The sequence below is a fragment of the Lactuca virosa genome, chromosome 6 (genome assembly GCF_052849685.1).
Source record: "Lactuca virosa cultivar CGN04683 chromosome 6, Lactuca_virosa_CGN04683_v6, whole genome shotgun sequence".
Classification (NCBI taxonomy): Eukaryota; Viridiplantae; Streptophyta; class Magnoliopsida; order Asterales; family Asteraceae; genus Lactuca; species Lactuca virosa.
Genome location: NC_136431.1, coordinates 277,099,390 through 277,118,079, shown reverse-complemented (window position 1 = coordinate 277,118,079; position 18,690 = coordinate 277,099,390). Strand labels below are relative to the sequence as shown.

The 18,690-nt window shown below is 33.3% G+C and overlaps 1 protein-coding gene and 1 long non-coding RNA gene across 2 annotated transcripts; both read left to right on the top strand.

Annotated features, from left to right (window-relative positions):
- Positions 1 to 2,749: 2,749 nt before the first annotated feature.
- On the top strand, positions 2,750 to 3,541 carry LOC145120596 (uncharacterized). Its single transcript, XR_013714249.1, has 2 exons — positions 2,750 to 3,069; positions 3,194 to 3,541. It is a non-coding gene; the product is annotated as an uncharacterized LOC145120596 (long non-coding RNA).
- Positions 3,542 to 11,544: 8,003 nt separating this feature from the next.
- LOC145120026 (HAD-superfamily hydrolase, subfamily IG, 5'-nucleotidase) lies at positions 11,545 to 17,883 on the top strand. The gene is made up of 17 exons (XM_079055813.1): positions 11,545 to 11,916; positions 12,211 to 12,314; positions 12,684 to 12,803; positions 12,974 to 13,063; positions 13,141 to 13,256; positions 13,354 to 13,453; positions 13,575 to 13,646; positions 13,751 to 13,798; positions 13,867 to 13,944; positions 14,015 to 14,134; positions 14,216 to 14,321; positions 14,785 to 14,948; positions 15,035 to 15,169; positions 16,718 to 16,848; positions 16,951 to 17,013; positions 17,103 to 17,181; positions 17,525 to 17,883. The coding sequence occupies exons 1-17, from the start codon at positions 11,634 to 11,636 to the stop codon at positions 17,573 to 17,575; spliced, it is 1,860 nt and encodes a 619-aa protein (XP_078911939.1). The 5' UTR covers positions 11,545 to 11,633; the 3' UTR covers positions 17,576 to 17,883.
- Positions 17,884 to 18,690: the final 807 nt, after the last annotated feature.

The window sequence follows — 18,690 nt, the reverse complement described above, 5'->3', positions numbered from 1 at the left end:
AGATTAGGAATCAAATACCGGTTTCAAAGATTTCCAGTTTTTATCATCCTTTGATTTTAGGCTTTTTATTTGCTAAACATAATGACTTTGTTATTGTACAATGCTACATGCCATATTCCCGCCTAAAAGTTGCATACTTGCGTACCTACAAAATAGACATTTCAATTGGAAACTATTCAATTCTTAGAAATAAATCAACTAATATCTTATTCTCAGAAACTTAAAACCGATACCCTATTTACTTCCCTTGTTTCTTCGAGGTACCAAAGTTCAAAGCTGCATTCGATTTCTGCAATGTACTTTCAATAATGTTTTAATACTATCATACTTTGTTTCATAACTTTTTTTCTACAAAAATCAAAAAGAGTATAATTGGAAATTACAATCCTATAAATTGGATACATTTTCAGGAATGCTAAATGAATGCCAACATTACCTAAAACAATTATCGTTTGTATACTTTTTACTTAACTCCTTTTCTACACTATTTACTTTCAGCATCATGTCTACTTTAACCATCACCTACTTGAATGACATTGGTGTGGTGCCACGTGATACCACTTTTAAAGTTTGAATAGTTAGCATGTGGAATTTCATACCAAAGTTTAAAACACAAATCTTGTCCATTGAAATGATCCTTATGGATGAACATGTTACTTGAAGTAGTTATATTTACCTTTATTTATATTTATTTTATATCATTTACTAACCTTCTTATTTTGTCTATAGAGCACAAAGATTCAATGTCGTGTTTTCAACAGTCAATTCCATAGGTTCCAACATCTTCTGAATGCTGGAGACACTTTAATGATAAAGAATCCAAACATGGCTATGATGGGATATGGTTTTAATATTACTGAACAAGAGCATCATATTGTTTTGCAATGGGATACCATTGTTAGAGATGTAATGATTTTCGATGTCCAGTTCATATTTTTGTTTTTGTTGATTTTGGATCAATTTTACAGCAAAACTGTCCCAAAAAGTCATGTTTTGGTTAGTTTTTTTACTTGTTTTTTTTTACATTATTTTCATTATCCCTATAAGTCACGTTATTCTTTTTATCATTATTAGATGTAATCGGACATATCGTTTCACGTCGCGATCTTGATGCATCTAACTCAAATCAATCAAAGCACAACATCAAGTTAACTTAGAGTGAGTTCTTTAACCTTCACTTTATATCTTATTTCTTATATATGTATATGTTGTTTATTATGTTAGAAATTGAACTTTATTATTACAGGGGTACAGAGCTTAGAATTACTTTGTATGGATTTCAAGCCCATCAGCTAAGTGATTTTTTGACAAAAAACACAGATGTTTCATGTGTTATCATAATTGTCGAGTTTGTTGCCCTTAATGGTTGGAATGGTTTGTGATAATATTCAAATATGTACTTTGGTATGAAAAATATATGTTTTTTTATTTTTTATTTTTTCTTTTCAGATCGTGTTGGAGTTCAATCTTATTACGACTCTACTAAATTGTTGGTTAATGCTGATATTGAGGAGATTAACGAGTACCGGAAAAAAGTTAGTTTTATTATTATTATTTTTTAAGTTTTATGATATACATAATTGTTAATCTTCATATTTATATTTTAATCATTTAATTACATAATATAGGTTTGTAGGTGTTGATGGATGTATGAAATCTGGAAGTAGTATTACTGTACTGTCAAGTCAGACTTTTTCATCAAATCATTGGATTCAAAGTGATTTGGAAATAAAAAAATCATTGGATTCAAAGTGATTTGGAAATAAAAAATGTTTGTGATGTCGTCCAACCATTGAAGGTATATTATAATCTTGCACTTTAACTATTTACTTTTTCTACATTTTACATTTTACATATTATTTTTTTATTAATCTACTTTATTGTATTGTTCAGACATGTAAATTTATTTTGATTCTTCTTTTTCATACAGGTATCTTATCCCTATCAATGTTCAGGATGGTACATGAACGATTTCCATATCACTTTTTGATAGAGATGCGAGGAAAATGTTGGATTTAAGTGCGAATGATTTAGTCTATATAGTCAAGAAGGTATAATATCTTTATTATATGCCTTTTTCTTATCTATGTATTTATACATTTTTTTGCTCAATAGAGAGGTGATAGTTTGGCTATGTGCCCACCTGAATTAAACGTTTTGAAACAACGAAAAGCAGCTTTCTTAGTTGAAGTTACAACTTACAATGTAACAAACCTGCCCAACTTATATTCTATTAACAAAATTGTTGAAGATGCTGGAATAATTTCTGAATTAGAGAGCAAAGTTGAAACTTTGGTATATACCCTAACTCCAATAGTATTTAATATAATTTATATTGCTAACTAACTAACCTTTACGATTGACATTTTATTATGAATGGTGGTGGATCCCAATCATATAATCAATAAACCAATGTCTCATATTCAGATGATATAAAAGTTGTAAAGGTATATATTATATAAATACTCCCACTTGAGATTGTTAATGAAAATATTTAACATTTACTCTCGAGTTGAAAGACAACTAACCAAAAATTATTTGTTCAACTTTAGGATTGTGCTTCTTAGACCGGAGATAATGTAACTCCTTCGACTTTAGAAAAATCAACCGTGATGAGTCCAATTAAGGGCTTGTTTGATAAGCCTCTTACTGGTCCAGTAAGAGATATCATCTTAGTCGGCCCAATCATGTTGTTTGTTTTACACATTTTATAGCTCTGACCGGGTCGTTTTATATCTTACCGAGTCATCCTAAAATTATAGTTGACTGGAAAACTTCCGTTGATGCCCTTTTCCGTAAACGCGTCTATCTCCTCGTTCTTGAGCACACCAACAACCAAATCACCCCTTGCCCCTGCTACACCTCTCTTCCACATCTAAAATCGATGTTGATTTCACCAAAAGCGAAGACTACCATCGTAAAATTCAATAGGTTGAATCGCCAATTTTCTGATTCCATTCAGAAATTAGAGATGAGTGGCGTGCAAGTCTATCTCCTTGGCGGCATCGTCTGAAACTGATGCTAAAATCGGACCTTCCCCAACAGAAATCGATGCTGATTTCACCACAGGTATATCAATTTCAACTATTATGATATGAATACTCTATGGTGGGATGTTCACTGTGTGTTCTTTCATGTCCTACTACGTGTACTTGGGATATGGGCTTATTTGGTGTTCATATTTATTTTGCAGGTGTTGTTATTGGTGCTAGTTATGAGGCTACTCTATTCCAAATATATCTTATCTTTTTGCATCTTACATCATCGGAGTTGTTGGTCAGGTTCTTCATGGTGCTGCTAAAATTGTCTGGGTTTGGACTAAAATGCCCCTAAAGTTGATGTTACATACTAATAATTATTAATTGTTGCTAATCTATTCGAGATCATCCAAGTGGTTAAAAATCGTTTGCTGGAATTTTGTTGCATAGTACTTATATGTGTGGAAGATATATGTGATCTTTTGTTTGTTATTTGGTTATGTTTGTTAATAACTCGAATGTATTGTTGTTCATAAGCTTTGGTAAGATTTGTTGTTTATAAACTTTGAAATTATTTACATTTAATTTGAATTTTTATGATATTTTGTATAACTAATCATTAGTTTTATAAATTTTATTCGGATATTGTATAATTTTTTTTTTAAAACAAAAGATATCTTTCCATAGATAATCAAAAATCATTTTTTAGTTGTCATCATACAATGTGTGAGATGGCAAACGGGCAATAAGCTGTGCCGCTAAGCCTTTTTGAATGGTAAAGCTAATTCTTTTAAAGACTACATCCGAAGATCTAGGAGATATAACATTACTATGCATGATTCGTTGTACTCTTTTAAGAAGCTCTAACGCATCCGGTGCGAGGAAACCAAACGTATCAAATGCAAATGGTATGAACACTTGTTGATTTTCCATGCACGATTTCTCATGTTTGGTGACTTTGCCTGTAGCTGCTTTAAAAGCAGCATGTCCCGCCGTGAAACCCCCAGCCCTCAGGCCCACGAGAGGGGATACCCCTGTAAGATCCACACATGCATGTTTCCCTCCGACCCATCCAAAAATCAAAATGTCAGCCGGTCTGAGGGTTGACCTTCCTTCTGTCGGGTCAGTCAAGAAATTAACAGGTGCCTCTTTCTTAGCGGAAACCCCGACACGCTTAAATATGTCAAACAAAACATCCCTAACCATATCGTGCCTGTATTTGAACCCCGGGAGTTCTTTACAGTGAACTGCATGCTCTCCAAAAGAGTCCAAACATGTCTTGCGACACACAGGACATATCTCATCAGCTGGGAATATGGGAATCATGAGTCGATATTTGAGAATAGTACGATACTCCACGGGAGACATGTGTTGGCCAAGCCCATCTATAGGGATAGCCAGAAGAAAATCTTGAGCATGTGGTGCACGTAAGCACTGGACAACCGCTTTCTGCCGAGCCGTCATGTCGAGATGCACTTCCATATCTTGGACAATTTTACGAAAAAGGGCACTCGCCAGTGTATTATGGGATTTAGGGGGGGTGGTGTCTTTAGTAGTAAAATTGTTAAGGTCAAAATCTGGAAGCTTGTTGCGAAGAGATGTCAAGGCACAATCATAATCAGAATCCATACCATGTATACCGCTATCCTGTAAGATGTGGTCTTGCAATACCCAAGATTGGGCTCTTGAGGCAACAAAAGCATAAGAGGTAGCCTCTACTGCCGAGTATAAACCCAACCCCCCAAACCTAATGGGTAAGGAAGCAATTCGCCATTGTATGTCACCAAAGAAAGGGCCCCCACAAACCACAATGTCCTCAATCGCCCCGCGCAATCCATTGTCAAAGAATATTGCCGCCTCCTCCATGTGAACGGGTTGGCACGTCCTCCACCCAAAGAAAAGCTTAACAATACCCATACAAGACCGAAGAAGAAGGAGCTCACTCTGTGGGTCAGACAATTGTGGAAGAAGGCGCATCAAATTCACAGCGTTTTCGGCTCTCTTTATGGCTAAGCTGCGAATGAAACTAGCATCTCTACTAACAGCTCCCCCAAGAAGTTTCACCCCCAAAGGAGGCCTCCCGATGTTCGCCGGAAATAGCCCCTCCCGTAGCTTCCTACCATCACACGAGGGCCAAAAGAGCTCGATTTTCTTAATATTCAGCTGAAGGCCCAATTTTGGGCCAAGCACCGTAATGATGTCCAATGCTTTGTATAAAACAGATGCATTTAATTAAGCACAAACAAAACAGAAGGGTAAAATAGTCATTTTCAACGCCCAGTCAGATGCATAATCAAACAACATAGTTTTAGTCAGAAGCATATGCAGTCAGAGCTTCAAACTCAGTCAGATCTTACTCGGTAAGCAACTATCAAATAGCCCCTAAGCCTTTTAACAACACAATTGATCTAAAGTGTGACATCCCCAAATTTCACGGCCAGAAAAGACCGATTTTGTTTATGCTTTATTTGAAAATCAGAGTACTTTTTTTTAATAAAAATGTTGCGGAATTTGTTCCCATAAAAACATGATAAATATATTACCAAAGCATTTCCGAAGAAATGTATTTTGTTCATATTAAAACTTTGGGATGTCATCGTCAATACTGAAACATAAGCATAAACAGACTTTACATTTATTTACACTAGTGATCTACATCTCCTTTAAATCTCTCAGTGTAAAGTAGTTTCGTATCGACACCTGTGATACAAATAAACTTGAGTGAGTCAGGTTGGGAAACCTGGTGAGTACATAGCGTTTTCAACCCACAATAATATAATTATTATATTTAATCATCAAACAATCAACCCAATTACCCATCCCCATTATCTTCTTTAATCTTAAGGATCTACCCTAAGAATCATCTATCCTTCATTCCTAAGGATTATCCTAAGGAATAGGCACGAAGTCCATCGCTGCCCGAGGTTTATACTCCAAGCACTAACGAACGTCGATCCCCACGTACTGATCATATACAATGATCTTACAAGATCTAGCTTAAAGGATCGATATGAACAACAAACTGACGAAGCTGCTTCGGAAATTCCCTAGCAGCAAACGAGGATCGATAAAGACATCAAATGAGGGGAATGAAATAATTTTCACCACGAACCTTCGTTCGTAAAAGAAAGAACCACAAGACAATTAAGTCAGGGGTAGTTATCTAGAGAACAATGCCTAGCCGTGGTCCGAATATCGTGAGGTATTTTACCCCCAGACTCACCCTATCCAACATCGAACTTTGCCTAGCAGTGGTCTGAATATCGTGAGGTATTTTACCCCCAGACTCACCCTATCCAGCATCGAACTTTGCCTAGCAGTGGTCTGATTATCGTGAGGTATTTTACCCCCAGACTCACCCCAGTGGTCTGAATATCGTGAGGTATTTTACCCCCAGACTCACCCTATCCGACATCGAACTTTGCCTAGCAGTGGTCTGAATATCGTGAACGGAAACGCTGACATATGAAGCTCGTCCGATCACTTCATAAAAGAAACGAAGACTCCAAAGCTCTTCAAAATAAAAAGTATAGGGAAAATACTAATAAAGTACTTCCGTACGCTCCCGTACCCCGACACACAATAGTGTCAAAAAGAAGAACTTTGTACATGATACTTAACGGATGAACACATAGTTCAAAAATACCTAATCCATACTCCCAGATTAATAACAAATAACTATGTCTATACTCTGCTAGATGACTAGATCGTCTTAAACATCGATACCTCTCATCAATTTTTATTTCATCACACATCATCTAATTCATCTACCCATGTTTTACCCAACATATTTGTAGATATAAAATACATATACAATTTAAATAAATTAAAACATTTATAAAATTGTTCATCCATCATAGATACCAAGTATACAGATAATATGCACACATAGCACGTAATTTATATAAAATACTTCATATCTATGTGTAAGATGAAAATAATATGTACTCACCTTATTAGCGTGAGTTGACAGAATTTAACTAGAAACGGTCGGCGGTTCGTAATCGTCGGGCTCGGGACGTGGAACGGCTTCAGAAAACGAGAGAGAAAGAAAGTAGAAGGTGTAAGGAATGAAAGGGTCTCGATCGCTATTTATAGGGTGTTCTGGGCCCATTCACGTCGTGAACATGATAGGTTCACGTCGTGAACTTCCATGAGTCATCTCGTAGCTTTAACGCGTGTTTTCTAGCCTCGATTAGTGTCTCTGACACGTTTCACGTCGTGATTTAAGGCGACTAGGGTTTCTGCCACGTGTCATGCCCTTAGACAGCTGCATCTTCGGAAGGCCATAACTTTTGCATACGAGCTCCATTTTTTATGTTCTTTATATCCACGCGAAGGTGGAGACGTCAACTTTCTTTTAGAAACCTAAGGCTAAAAAGTAGTCTATCATAAACTCACTTTTTACGATTCCCGGTGTCGTGCCGGTTTTGTCGCGAAACTTCGACAGGTCATAACTTCTTCGTTATAACTCGGATTTCGACGTTCTTTATATGTACGGAAACCTTGTGACATATACTACAACTTAGTTAAGGTTATTTATTCTAAATAATCCTCTATAAAAAAGTCATTTTTGACGCTTATCGTCTCTAAATTGACTAGCCCGAATCTGCGGGCGCTACATAAAGCGCAATTTGAATGAGGTGTATGATGTTGATTCACCCGATGTTTTATCAACAATAAAGCCAAAACGATTCTCAAGCGATGACAACACTCCTCTTTTGGTTCCAAAGAAAGAGAAATAGAGTGTGTTGGTGTTTTTAATGAGTCTTAAATTATTTGGTATTGGTTTGTGGGATGTTTGTTTTCCTTTTTTTTTGCAGTTTTTGATATTTTGGATAATGGTTTGTAGATGGTTGTTGGTTGTTTTTTAGACAGTCTCAATTTTGGAACAAGTACTTTATATTGTTTTATGGTGTTGGAGTTTTTTTGAATACTATATTATTTCTTTCATGTTTATTTCGTTTGTTTCTATATGTGTGTGGTTTTCATATGTGTTGTATCTAATTGTATCAATGCAGTTTCAATAATTGTGAATCCTATAATAGCATTCTACTTTTTTTATTATCCCAGAAGAAAAGACAATAATATTAACTAAATACTATGATTACATAGAAATAATAAATACTGTTAATAACGGTCCGTGTTTTGTTTTCATAGCAACAGTGGTCCAATATTAATATAAAGAAGTTTATGGTTTTATTATCTTTTTTAAAAATAGCATTCTACTTTTATTATTATCCCAGAAGAAAAGACAATAATATTAACTAAATACTATGATTACATAGAAATAGTAAATACTGTTAAAAACGGTCCCTGTTTTGTTTTCATAGCAATAGTGGTCCAATATTAATATAAAGAAGTTTATGGTTTTATTATCTTTTTTAATAAAATTAATGTTAATAGATAATCAAAATCAAAATAAAAAGATATTATCCAATGAAATAGGTTTCAGAAGAGATAAAAAAAACTTTTTGCAACTAATAACTTAATGTGTTGTTTGGTGTGTAGATTGTGTCATTAATGACATAATGGATTCCATGGTGGAACTTGAATTGGAATTCAATATTCCAAATTCATGGAGTTCAATTGTTTTGGAATATGACATTCCATCATTTATAGAATTAACTATTCATTCCTTATTATTTGGAAGGAATTCAATCCCATCTTTCTTTATTTCTACATGTTGAGTTGCGCATACCAAGCACACAAACAACTAATTACTTTTGAAAGACATTAACATCAAATGATATAATTACGCAATGAAGGAATTCAATCCCATCTTACTTTTATAGTTTCCAAAGGTTTTGATCCAAATAAGGCTCTTGTGAAAGCTGGTGTGGCAAACCAAACTATGATATTGAAAGGAGAAACAGAGGAGATAGGTCGGTTTGTTGGTCCAAAAATATGTAAAAAAAAAAACTCAATTTATAGAATGCCTACCTATAAAGGTTAGACATTTCAAGGTTAATGTTAGTAGGATGCTATATATGACAGAACAAAAAAAGATTAATCACACAAATTGTTAATTTTTTTTTATAGTAATGGTCCCAAAAAATCACCATTATGCCCATGTGTCTTTAATGGTTGTTCATTTTGTTAGAATTAAAAAAATTAGCGAAAAATGAAAACAATTATGTTCGTTTAAAGTAGGAAACTTTTAACTGAAAATAATTAATTAAGGTTACGTAATTGGTCCAAATATGAAAAAAATAGTTAAATGGTCATATGTGAAAGAAAATGAAAATGTAGTATCTATTAACGTTTATTTTATTTTATTTTATTTTTTATTTTTTTTATTGTTGTTCTATTAATGAGTCCTAATATAGATAAAATAAAACTTTTCCAGAACATCTGAAAAGAATCCGAAAAAAGTCATTTTTTAAAAGTATGATGCTAATAATGATCTATAATTTCACAATTCAATAATAAAAACAATTTTTTCCTAGAAAATATTAGGGAAATCTCCAGAAAAGTCCTAAAATTTTACCCTAATTTACGAAAAAAGTTCAAACTAAATTTTGTTTACGAAAAAGCATGAATTACCGGTAAAAATGGCGATTTGACCCATTTTTCCCGGTTTACCGGTTTCATTACTTACCTGTTTCATTAAAGTCTCATTATTTTATCCTAATTTACGAATAAGTCCTAAACTAAAATTTAGTGGTGATTTGGCCCTTTTCTCTATGTAACATACATTTTACTGGTTTCATTGCTGACCCGGACGCCTAGTCATTAAATGAGATGATGAGATGGATATGTTGAGTTATATAATGCTATGTTTAACATAAAACTTGATATCCTGATGTATTGTATATTCTTTTGGAACATAAAATGCATCCAACAAAGACTGCAATAATTACATAAACTAGCAACAACTGCGTTATTTTTTACATTTATAAGAAATATCAAATTGTCTATCTAATCTTATGTAACCCAATATATCCATCTCATGATACATCAACTCATTTTCTGCATTTTTTTCCTGGAAACACACATTTTATTGGTTTCATTGCTGACCTAGATACATAGTCATAAATGAGCCGATGAGATGAATATCAAATTTTACAGTAAATGTAGCATTATATAACTCATCGTATCCATCTTATCAGCTAATTTAATGACTAGGTGTCTAAGTCAGCAATTAAACCGATAAAATGTATGTTACATGAATAAAATGGCCAAATCATCACAAAATTTTAGTTTGAGACTTATTCGCAAATTAGGGTAAAATAATGGGACTTTAGTGAAACTGGCAAGTAATGAAACCGGTAAACCGGAAAAAATGGGTTAAATCGCCATTTTTACCGGTAATTCATGCTTTTCCCAAAATATTAAAGTAAGACTAAAACATTTGTTTAAATGTCATTTTTTATATGTACAATGTTAATAATGAAATGTTTTCGCAAAGTCAATAATAAAAACAACTTTTTCCCATAAAACTGTCAAATTTAAAATAGGATGATATTCAAAACAACTTTTTTCTATAAAACTGGCAAACTTAAAGTAAGATGATATTCTGGGAAAAAAATGAAAGTAAGACGATAGTATTTGTTTAAATGTCATTTTTTAAAGTACGATGTTAATAATGATATGTTTTTGGAAATTTCAATAAGAATTAAACCAGAAATAATGAAAAAATGATGTTACACAAAGAAGTAACACACATAACAATATCAAAAATACAAATGGATACAATAGCTTAAGAAGTGAAACAATTAACAAAAGTTAAACAAATAAAACATACTGACAAAGGAGATTCGTATCCTGTTTTGAGTTAAGGTTGTTTTTTTTTTTTTTTGCAAATGGAAGGATGCTTCAAATTGAAAAGATAAAATGGAGAAGAGGCAACAGTGAATGATATATGTAAATGCATAATATGTTTGTAAGAGTATATGCATTTGACTTTATAAAAAACATGATATGTATTTGTTTGATTATATGAAATGTGAATCTTATATATTTTTTTGGATCCATGGTACGTTTCTTCTTTCTACCATGAAACTAAAAAAACTAAAACAATAGGTCTTATTTTTTTTAAAGTATGTTGTCTTTATTTTTCTTTCAACAACTTAATTTCGTATTTGCCATATATAAATTTTAATTTACATCACTTGTCGTGGTTATTGTATTTTTTTATAATTTTTTTATAATTTCATTATACAATATTATTATTTTTCATTAATTCACAAATAAAAGCTAAAGCTGTCTGATATAGCTTCAAAAATAATTTTACATATTTATTTAAATTAATGATTATAATTTTACATAAATACAAAAAACTAAATATTCTAATTATTTTATTTTAAAATAATTGATTCATAATTTTAAAATTTTATTATAAAATTTAATTAAAAAAGTCAACCGTAGTTTATCACGGCTATAACGGTATAACCTAATAAAAAATATTTAAAAAAAGAACAAAGAAAACAAACACAAGCCCAACGCCCCCAACCCCCTTGGTCCATGTAGGTGAAAGCCCAATGTACGAGACGGACAAGGGTGTAGAGCGGTAGAGATCCAGAGTTGCTTATCCGAAATCCGATCCAAATCCGGCAAAAAGGCAACAAGAATCAGTAAAGTACTTCAGAGTTCATCCCCAAAATTCCCTCCTAACGTACCACTTCAGTTCTGCTCATTGAGTTGTGTTTGTCAATGGCGGGCATCACATTGACCTATGCTGTTGTCCGGCACCCTCTTCTTCCAGTCTACGCTTCCGCTTCCGTTTCCGTTTCTCCCAGCAGTAGCACTTTAACTACCAAGAGAAGACCCCGGCCACTACATTATTGTCAATGCACCGTTGACGCCAATTCCGCCATAACCAGCGGAGCTGCTGCTGCTGCTGCTGATGATATCTTTTCCGTTAATACTTCTTCGCAGAACTGTGACTTCGATTATCTCGGCCAGAGCACCAAAGGCGATTTAAATCTCAAATACGGTGCCTATTCTTATTATTATACATCATCCCTTTTCTCCTTGCTACAATTCCAATGGCTTATAATTCAAAGTTCAAACAGAACCAACTCGATATGAGCTGCGATTTCAGAACTTTGATCCTTGTTCCTAAACACTAAATGTGTTTTCTTTGCTCATTAGATTGTAGACTTGATCACGCTTTGCCTACTTTACTTTACTGCACCATCTGTGAATGAATCTCGCAACACTACCAGTTCTTCGCTTAAAACATTACTTCGTTATTCTTACACGTCTATGTTATGTTGTGTTGAAGCAGGGATAAATGGCCATACAGATATTGCTTGGAAAGGTCCAATTGAGGAGGTTGCCAGGTTTCAAGCCAAAGAGGCGGAGGGCTTGCTTAAGGACCTTGGAATACAGGTTTCCTTCCTTCTTTGCTTGCACGTTTGTAATTGAAGTACTGAGCTTGATTGACTTCTACATGATGTTCCAAGTTCGTCCTGCTATTTCTTTCTCTCCTTGACATGATTGTTATATTTAGGTCAATGTTTAAGACCCTTTGTTTCAAATGTTTTCTTATGCTAAAATCAAGTGCTTAGTTACCCTCTCTTTGCTCACTATTGCAAAATTAGAAACGTTTTCAACATGGTTTTTGAATTAAACTTTGTAACATGCTAATACGTTTGCTCATTTGTTTAGACATGTTTTCTCTTGCACCTTGCTGATATATGAACAGTCTGGGATACATCATACATGAAAGCGATTTTACTAACTATGATTCTTGTGCAGGATCCATCTTCTTCTAGGCATTCTCCACGTGGCATATTTTGTAGCCGCACATTAAATCTTCGGTCAATCACTGCAATCGGATATGACATGGATTACACTCTAATGCACTATAATGTGATGGTAATTACTTACTAAAGTAAGATTTAAGACCACATAAATAAATGCTTTATTGTTCAAGTGGTTCAATGAAAGAAGCCAAGTGGCATTCCATAATCTATCCTTTTCATTCCATTACCAAGTACTTACATTTTTGTTTGCAAATGAAATGACTTTAATTTATGAACTTGAAGGCTTGGGAAGGAAGAGCTTATGACTATTGCATGGAGAATCTAAAGAATGTTGGGTTTCCTGTTGATGGACTTGCTTTTGACCCTGATTTGGTAATTCTTTTTTCACTCTGCAAGCTAAGTTTATCATGCTACTAGTGATGATAATATCATGATTTATTTTCTAATAGGTTATTAGAGGACTTGTCATAGATAAAGAGAAAGGCAACTTGGTGAAGGCTGACCGATTTGGTTATGTGAAGAGGGCTATGCATGGCACAAAACTGCTATCCACCCAAGCTGTAAGGTGTGGCCTTTAACCTTAATATTATGAAAAACAGAAGTTGGATAATTTATTTACTTTATATGTTTTGATTTGGTTGTTAATTGTGTGCTTCTGAAAGTGAGATGTATGGGAGGGAACTGGTGGACCTGCGGAATGAAAGTCGGTGGGAGTTTCTCAATACACTATTTTCTGTCTCAGAAGCAGTGGCATATGTGCAGGTAGGTAGTCACTCTGTTTTTTTTTTAATATATAAATTCATTATTCCCACCATCAGATATGTGACATCTTTCCAGTTTTAGATAAATAAAACTAATATGATCCATTGTTGTTGTATTTCAGATGGTTGATAGATTGGATGAAGGGATTATTTCACCGGATCTTGGCGTACTTGATTATGAAGGGCTTTACAAGGCAAGAACAACACTTTTTTTTTTTTTTTTTTCTAATAAAATACTTGCTAGAGTTCTTTTGTATGTTGATTTTCATCGATCTATGAATTTTTTCGTTTGCTTCAGGCTGTTGGTAAGGCCCTCTTTAGGGCTCATGTAGAAGGTCAACTAAAGGTAAATTTATAATTAATTTAAGCCTTGAATAGTATAGTAGTAATTTTATAATTAATTTTATGCTACAGAATGAGATAATGTCGAAGCCAGAGCTGTTTGTAGAGCCTGATCCAGAGCTACCTTTAGCACTTCTTGACCAGAAGGAGGTATTTCCTGCTAATTTTTTTTTCTTTAATAAGAAAATAATAATTTTGTTTTCTGATCTGACAACACCAGGCTGGTAAAAGGTTATTGCTGATCACCAACTCAGATTACATCTATACAGACAAAATGATGAGGCATTCTTTTAATAGATTTCTCCCAAATGATATGAACTGGCGAGATTTATTCGAGATGGTTAGTCAAACTTTCCCTGAATTTACTTTTTGACTTTGTTTTCAAAAATGAAAGAAAATATATTTAATATTTTTGATGTAGGTGATTGTGTCAGCTAGGAAGCCAGAATTCTTTCAAATGTCACACCCTTTATATGAAGTGGTGACAAGTGATGGCCTTATGCGACCATGTTTCAAGGCTCGTCCAGGTCAAACAACCATAAATGATATTCATCGTTAATTATTTAATTAATGCGATTAGAAACCCCTTGCTTTTTGACCCATTTTGCCCTAACTATTTATATATAATATATATATTTTCTTTTGATAAAACCCATCGGGTGACTTGTTGTTCTAACCCTTTCTTTGAGATTGAGAGGCTGAGCAGACCTGAAGTTTCATAAAAGGGACTGAAAGCCCTTACAATGTGACATGTTGTTTTTTTTTGTTACTAGAACATGGTATTAATTCATATATACAATGAGCTTTTCAAATATTGTCCTCATCAAAATGTAAGGGCTTTCTTTCCATGGCAACATCTAAACCTGTTGAATGCATAAAAATAAGTTTTAAAACAACAAGTCATGTCACCTTAAGATTACTGTTTATTTATTTTGCCTAAAAAAGTAAGGGGTTCGTTGGAATTAATTAAGGGTAGTTGATGGATTGCAGGGGGGTTATATTCTGGAGGAAGTGCTCAAATGGTTGAAAATTCATTAGGCATTCATGGAGATGAAATATTGTATGTTGGGGATCATATCTATACAGATGTAAGCGTATCTAAAGTACATCTTCGCTGGAGGACAGCATTGATTTGTCGTGAATTGGAAGAAGAGGTATTATATAATAAACTAAAATAAGAATATATTATCAAAATTACCAGCCAAAATTAAAGCTATTTGTCTGTTTGTATTTTTTGCAGTATAATGCTCTGATTCATAGCCGAGAGCACCGAGCTAAACTTGTAGAATTAATAAATCAGAAGGAGGTTATCGGTGACCTTTTTAATCAACTTCGTTTGGCTCTTCAAAGGAGAAACAAGGGTCGTCCTGCTCAAGTAATTACTTAAATATATATATATATATATATATATATATATATATATATATATATATATATAGGGAGTGGTTCAAATGAGAACCAAAAAAGGTTAAGAACCTCTAACTTTAGATGTTTATAAAGGGTTTAGGGTTTAGAACCCTAAACCCTAAACCCTAAACCCTTTATAAACATCTAAAATTAGAGGTTCTTACGGTTCTTAACCTTTTTTGGTTCTCATTTGAACCTTTACCTATATATATATATATATATATATATATATATATATATATATATATATATTGGGAGAATTTCGTATATGCCATTGCTAAACATATAAATATCGTATTTGCCCGGCCTAAAATCTAAATATCGTATTTACCCTTCTTAATGTTTTTAAATATCATATATACCCAAATCTGTTTTTTTTATTATTTTTAACCTTTAATAATCCTTTTTTTATATTCTTAAATCATTATAATTAAAAGAAAAGTGGATTTACCATAATGCCCTTGGTTCCAGTACAACACATGTTCACATCAGGTTACTTACGATTGCTGCTTCCAACTGAATAAGACCACCAGCATGTTGAAAAATGAATCAGCTGCTTCTTATTAGCAGAAAAGTATTTAACATAAAAACAACAGTATAAATCTTAACATGCAATTGTAGAATTAACCATCCGGTGAATTATAGAAAAATGATTAATGTAAGTTGGGCACCGATCATATATGTAAAATCAAGTCAATTCTTACCACCGGGAGACCAACAGACCATCAATGAAATTGCTGTAAAATAGTGTCAAGAGGACGTGTATTATAATCAATCCCACCTCCATTTTCATATCCTTCATCACCTCGTCTCCTTTCCTTTAGCTTCTTATTTCATTTAGCTTGCAGAGACATTAAAATCGATCTTTGACCAGATTTAAAACTCCATTGAGAATTGTGTTCTCATAATCATCAACTTTCAATTCAATTTTGAACAAAGTTTCAGAATTTGTGTATTCAATTCCATAGAAATTTGAAATTTACATATTTTCCTTTTTGGAAATTGTTCCTAGAAGATGGGTGCTGATAACACTGCCGGAAAACCCCAACAAGGCTTTGAGCTTGCCGGAGATTTCGCTCCTCCGGGGCCGTCGAAGGCAGAAGTCCGTTGAAACCATCAGCTGGTCTTGGGGATAGAGGTTCCCAGCGATCGACAACACAAGGGATTGGGGATTTAGGGGTGGGGAGAAATAGAAACAATGCGTCCGGTTAGTCAAAAGGGATTTAAGAACCAAGGGCATTATGGTCCATCCACTTTTTTCCTTAAATTAAAATGATTTAGGAATATAAAAAAGATTATTAAATTTAAAAAAAAAAAAAAAAAAAAAGGTTTGGATATATATGATATTAAAAAACATTAAGAAGGGCAAATACGATATTTAAAGTTTAGACCGGGCAAATACGATATTTACATGTTTAGCAAGGGCATATACGAAATTCTTCCATATTTTTTAATTTGGGTATATGAGTTTACAAATAATATATACATTTTTTATTTTTTTTTAATTTTTTTGTAGACATTAGCTGCTACTCATATGGATGATAAAGAGCTGACGGAGAGCGTGCAAAACTTACTGATTGTTATGCAACGCTTAGATGAAAAAATCGCGCCAATGTTGGAACAAGATGGTGAACACTTCAGCAAAAGGTTTCAACTGAATCCCTATTATTTATCAATCAACATTTATCTATATGCTTTCTTCTTCAAATATATATATATATATAATGTGTATGTGTTATTTGGTGTTAGGTGGGGATATCTTTCACGTGCAGGCTTGTGGGACAAGAGTCACCTCATGAGACAGATTGAAAAGTACATTTCTTTCTTTCTCTATATTTTATATTCACTTTTTAATCACCCAATTTCAATTTCCAATTTCCAAACTACTACTACCACTACAGGTACGCTGATATTTATACCTCCAGAGTCTCAAATTTCCTCAATTATACACCTTTCATGTATTTCCGCTCACAGGAACAGGTATTTCATCTATTTATTTATAAAAAAATCCAACAAATACACTATTTATGTGTATCATAGCATCCTACTTTCGTTTATTTTTCTCTTTCCATTATACTTTCAATCTGGGAATTGCTGTGTATTAAAAAATGAAAGTAAGATGCTACAAACAATAAACAAATCAGAAGTATGTTACGTTGCTAATTCTTGCATTTAACCCTATTTACAACACGTGTCACTGCATATATATATATATATATATATATATATATATATATATATATATATAGAGAGAGAGAGAGAGAGAGAGAGAGAGAGAGAGAGAGAGAGAGAGAGGATTCTAACACGTTTTATTATGTTGCAGACTCTTGCCCACGATTCATACTCATTCTATGAATCTCGAATCAATCCATGAATGTCATAAATTTATGTGATGAAGAGCAATGTTGTTAAAGCTACCTTTTTTTTTTTGTCAAAATTGTGTAGGTATTATTGTGGTGTAAATTATGTTGTAAAACGTTCAACTTATTTTGCTTTTGCAGTATTTAGAAAGAACAGGATATATAGGGACTTGTTATATTTATTATTACAATTGGGTTGTACAAATAAAAGTAGTCTGCAAAGAAATAGAGACATTCTGCTAGGTACATAGTTGTGTTTGATTTCACAAACACAAATTTAGGGCGTTGAATGTCATAAAGGAGATGACAAGTGTTGTGGAAATGAATCTTTGGTTTATAGCTATGCGATCCCGTATCTACAAATTCGTAGTTGGTATCAATTTTTGGGGTCCCAACCCCAATGATGTAATCCCTCTTGAGAGGTTCAAAATCACATTTGAAAAAGGCGCAGACGTACCACAATAGTCTGACGATAAATGAGATTATGGGGTGTTTCTATGTTGGTTCGTAGAGATGTTGATCGCAGGGAAATCATTTAGAGGGTTCAACCGGAACCTGGCCATTTTATATCGCAAGCGATTAGCATAATTTTTTTGGGGTACGAAGATAAAATAGAGGTCCATTTAAACATTATATTATTATTATTAGTTTTCGGAATGTATATGTGTTGTGTCCGAATGTAATGCGAAAGGTTTCACAATTGTAATATCTAAAGTCTTCATTGGGAGTCAACCTATGTAAATGGATGTTAGTTAAAAAGTAGGGAATACTTTTTGAGCAGTTCTTACGATCAATATTATAACGAGCTTGTATTCTCTAATCGAAATCAGAATCTTATTTACACTCTTGAGCAATCTTTATTTTGTTTGAATCATGATTTCATTCTTTTAAAATCTATTCGACCCTACAATTATTTAAAACATATTCAACTTATGTAATTATAAATTTTGGTAGATTTAAAGGTTTTAAACCCTGTTATTTTTTACAATATATACAATTTATAACTTAAAAACCATATAATAATAATAATAATAAAATAACACAACACAAAAACCATATAAAACCATAAATAAACAAAATGTTTTAACACACAACACAAAAATAAACACACAAATAAAAAAAATAACCC